Consider the following 4471-nt stretch of genomic DNA (forward strand, 5'->3'; position numbering starts at 1 on the left):
TCCAATTTCAGTGTCATTCCTAATCATCATTCACATCTAAGGCTCTCTGCCTCCTACTCTTACATGATCTATTGTAAAAAATCCGTGTGGACTGATAGACTAGTTAGCTCACAATCACTTTAGGTACTTCATGTGTTAAACCTCCCATATAGAATTATTTCATTTTTGAACATTTCTCAAAAAGGACCTTCTGCACCCTCTAGCCAGAATAGAACTCGAGCTTTATTTAGCTGAAGCTGAGCTGAAGGTAATGTAGAGACAGTATTAACTGTAGGTGTGTTGTCTTCTGGTCCACACATGCTTCCCCCTTCATTTGGCTCTTAAAATCCTGATACTACTTCTATATTCTTGATCTACCGTGAATCTCAAAAGGGTCTCTGTGACTGGGGGAAAATAAAGCTTTATTTCATCCGTGAGATTTCACCACAACCATTTCAGTTGGTCAATGTTATCCACATCTTACAGATGAAGAAATGTGAGACTCTGAGAGGGTAAAGAGCTTGCGGAAGGCTGCAGAAGGCAGTAGAAGCATGGATTCAGAGCAGAGGCTGTTGGGCTCTGAAGCTCTTGCTTCTTCTAGGATGCAAACTTGTCCCTCATTTGTAATGAAACATGAGCTGTCCCAGAGATGGGGGGGGCAGGGGTAGATAAGAGGATCCCAGAAGTAATAAGCTTGCATGTTCTCAGGCAGCCTGCACAGCACAACTGAGGAACAGGTGGTTAACAAGGATCTGTTCCTGGGAATTCTTTCCATGAAACAGGTTAGTCCTTTAAGCACAGGGAAGAGTAATATTTACCTTTGAGATCCCAGCATCTAGGAAAGACAGTACCTCACAGATGTTTGTTAAAGAACAGACTTCCACTTTGCAATCACATTTGCTGTTTGGTCAACAAAGGTTAACAGGTGGTTTTATGGGCATTTTCTGATGCCTCAGAATTTGAATCTGAAATTCTGCTTTGAGGCAGGTAGATCAAGGTTAAAGGTGAGAGAGCGAGGGGTGGTGGAGCTATCATGATAGGACAGAAAAGGAGAAACAGTTGAAAAAGAGCTCAGATATTGAGGTAGACACTAGGAAGGAGGTTCCTAGAAAATAGATGCAACTATTTGAATCATAAAGAAAATGGCATTTCCAGAAATAGTTATTTCTTTGGTCCTTCATCAGAAATGAGACTTGAAGAACAGGGAATCTTCATCCTTCAAATCAGACACCTCTGCCTGACCTCTCTGTGGGTTCTGGGATGAGCCAAGAAGCTATATTTCTGTTTCCAGACCCACCTGCCTCCTGTATCTCCTACTTTCCCTTTTTTTTTTTTTTTTTTTTTTTTTGTTCACTGAAATGAAAGTTAGTCAATAGGCAGACATGGAGTCATAATAAGCATGAGTCCTAAAAAGTTTTTTTTTTAAATATGAACTAGTTTTTTTTTTATTTCTGTTTAATGTTCAAAGTTGCTGTTATAACCTATTATCTCTGCTGTGGAAAGCACTTGCTTAGTGAGAGAAAACAAAAGGGAAACTCCATTGCATTGTATTCTATGTGAATGGAAACCCTGATGGCATAGTGGTTAAGAGCTACAGTTGCTAATCAAAAGGCCGGCAGTTCGAATCCACCAGGTACTCCTTGGAAACTCTATGGGGCAGTTCTACTCTGTCCTATAGGGTCGCTATGAGTCAGAATCTACTCAACAGCAATGGATTTGGTTTGGTTTTTGGTTTTGCTGCCTTTGGCAATGAAGAAGCGTCCTTAAACTTTTTTTTGTTTGTTTGTTTCCTTCTTCTGTACCTCGAATGCCTAAATACCCATATTTTCATTTATTTTGTGAACCCACGGCCAAAAGTGGATTCTTAGCAGTAGTGGGCTGGACAAAGAAATAAAAGAAAACACATAGGATATGATTACCAATCCCCTACATTGTCCCATAAAAGACTTAAGGCTATGAAAAAGACCAATGGTCCCCCAAAACATGAAAATGTTCAAACCTATTCCCAAGTCTTCATTTCTATTAAAAGTTGCCTCAATTTTTATTGATCTCTGAATTTTTGGATGGGAAATGAGGGGAAAGCATATTTGTTATTTTATTTACCTCATTTTAGAAGTCCTGAAACTACTATTACCTATACTACCATAGTACTACTACCAGTAACAGTTTCTGAAGTACTTTTCCCATAAGTTACTTAGAGGAGCTCAAATGTACTTGAGGGTTGTATAATATCATCCTGTTTAATATAATGCTAAGCCATTTTATATATAAAAGTTTACGTCTCTAACCCAAAATCATATAGATGACAAGGAAAATACATTTCAAACCTAAGTTCTCTATTCCAGATCTTTCCATAAGACCCCCTGCCTCTTCCCAATCTTTTCCTTTTGTAATGAATGTATGAGTTTCATCATGTTGGGTGTAGTTCATATTGAAGGCAGCTCTATAACTTTTGAACCACATTTTCTTCATGGTTAATCATTTTACCTACCATTGTCACATACCATTCTCTCCTTCCCCTGGAATTTGAGCTATGTCGGTGATTACAAACAACTAATAAAATTTTATTTCATTATCTGTAGGCTTCCAATGAGCTTCTTCAAGGCCACATAAGGTCATTATGAACCCCAGTGGGTCCTGTCTCCCTGGTGCAGAGTAGAAGTAATGCATATAGGAATCAAGCCCATCATCTGGGCTTCAAGAAGATCTGAACAACTGGGCAAAGGCTGGCTGGACATACACAACATGCTTTCTCATAGTTCTCTGATTCAACAGCTTCAGTTATTTCTCACTCTATCTGATAATGATTAATCCTTGCATTTTTTAATGAAAACAAATAACCAGACGTGGGTGAGTGAGTTTATTCTCCTTGGCCTCTCCAGTGACTGGGGTACTCAGGTGTCACTCTTTGCCCTTTTCTTGATCATGTACCTTGTGACAGTGCTGGGGAACTTTCTCATTGTTCTTCTGACCAGACTGGACAGCCGACTCCACACACCCATGTATTTCTTCCTCACCAACCTCTCACTTGTGGACATCTCTTATGCCACAAGCATAGTCCCTCAGTTATTGGTGCATTTTCTTACAGAACGTAAAGTAATATCCTACCTGAGCTGTGCAGCCCAGCTATTTTTCTCCCTGGGATTGGGTGGAATTGAGTTTGTTCTACTGGCAGTGATGGCATATGACTGCTATGTGGCTGTGTGTGACCCCTTGCGATACTCAGCCATCATGCACGGAAGGCTGTGTGCTAGGCTGGCCATCTCATCCTGGGTCAGTGGCTCTATCAACTCTCTCTTGCAGACTGTCATCACCTTTCAGCTTCCCATATGCTCAAACAAGGTTATTGATCACATATCCTGTGAACTCCTAGCTGTGCTCAGGCTGGCCTGTGTAGACACTTCCTCCAATGAGGTTGCAATCATGGTATCCAGCATCGTCCTACTGATGACACCATTCTGCCTGGTTCTTTTCTCCTACATCCGGATCATCTCCACCATCCTAAAGATCCAGTCCACAGAGGGAAGGAGGAAAGCCTTCCACACATGTACCTCTCATCTCACAGTGGTTGCCCTGTGCTATGGGGTGACCATTTTCACTTATATCCAGCCCCACTCCAGTCCCTCAGTACTCCAGGAGAAAATGATCTCACTCTTCTATGCCATTTTAACACCCATGCTGAACCCCATGATTTACAGTCTAAGGAATAAGGATGTGAAGGGGGCTTGGCAGAAGCTCTTAGGACAATTCTCTGGGTTAACATCAAAATTGGAAACTTGTTGAATCATGAGCCTCACACAAAGAAAAGAGCTTTGCCCCTGTGTTCCCCACCCAACTCAGATATGACAGTTATAGTGTGCATTGCCCTTGCTACCATGAAGGAGATCACCAAACGTTTACTGGTGAGGTTAGATAGAGGCTAGATAGGGAATTATTTATGTAGTAAGAGCATCATATTCTGTGAAGTTAAGCACTCCTGTAATAGACTTACTCAAACTCCTTTCCTGTGGACTGAGTGTATTGAAACAAACAGTCTTATTGTTTCGAGTTGTCACATTATTTGTAATCATGGACCTACTCATGGATCTAGCCTTGGACCACTAGTTTGTATTCATCTACATTTTGAAAACATTAGTGGTGTTTCCACTGGGAACAGAACGCATTTTCACGTCTGAGACTCACTTAAAGTAAGGATGGTGTATGTAGTCTCAGCCAGTGAGTCTGTGTCACAATTCGGAGATATGAGGAGAGTGTCGTGACCGAGGCTGATTTAAGTGTTTTTCTATAGGTTCTACTACATGTGGACGTGAGTACTCTTTTTGAGTTATTGAGTTAATTAATTCAGTGGAAGAATATCAGTGAAATATCTTATTTTACCCTTATAAGGATAAAACCATACATTATATACAATGGCTTCGTCGGCCAAGGAAAAGCTGAGATTCAGTCATTGTAGCATATGAACAGATTCAGAAGAATATTATTTCATATACAT

At 40.6% G+C, this 4471-nt stretch overlaps 1 protein-coding gene across 1 annotated transcript; it reads left to right on the plus strand.

Moving 5' to 3' along the window:
- Positions 1-2805: 2805 nt before the first annotated feature.
- Positions 2806-3880, plus strand: LOC100663466 (olfactory receptor-like protein OLF3). Its single transcript, XM_010600123.2, has one exon. The coding sequence runs from the start codon at positions 2806-2808 to the stop codon at positions 3760-3762; it is 957 nt and encodes a 318-aa protein (XP_010598425.1). The 3' UTR covers positions 3763-3880.
- Positions 3881-4471: the final 591 nt, after the last annotated feature.

The sequence above is a fragment of the Loxodonta africana genome, chromosome 8 (assembly GCF_030014295.1).
Source record: "Loxodonta africana isolate mLoxAfr1 chromosome 8, mLoxAfr1.hap2, whole genome shotgun sequence".
Classification (NCBI taxonomy): domain Eukaryota; kingdom Metazoa; phylum Chordata; class Mammalia; order Proboscidea; family Elephantidae; genus Loxodonta; species Loxodonta africana.

Coding starts and splice junctions, on each gene's coding strand:
- LOC100663466 (XM_010600123.2), top strand. CDS start 2,806: ATGAAAACAAATAACCAGACGTGGGTGAGTGAGTTTATTCTCCTTGGC.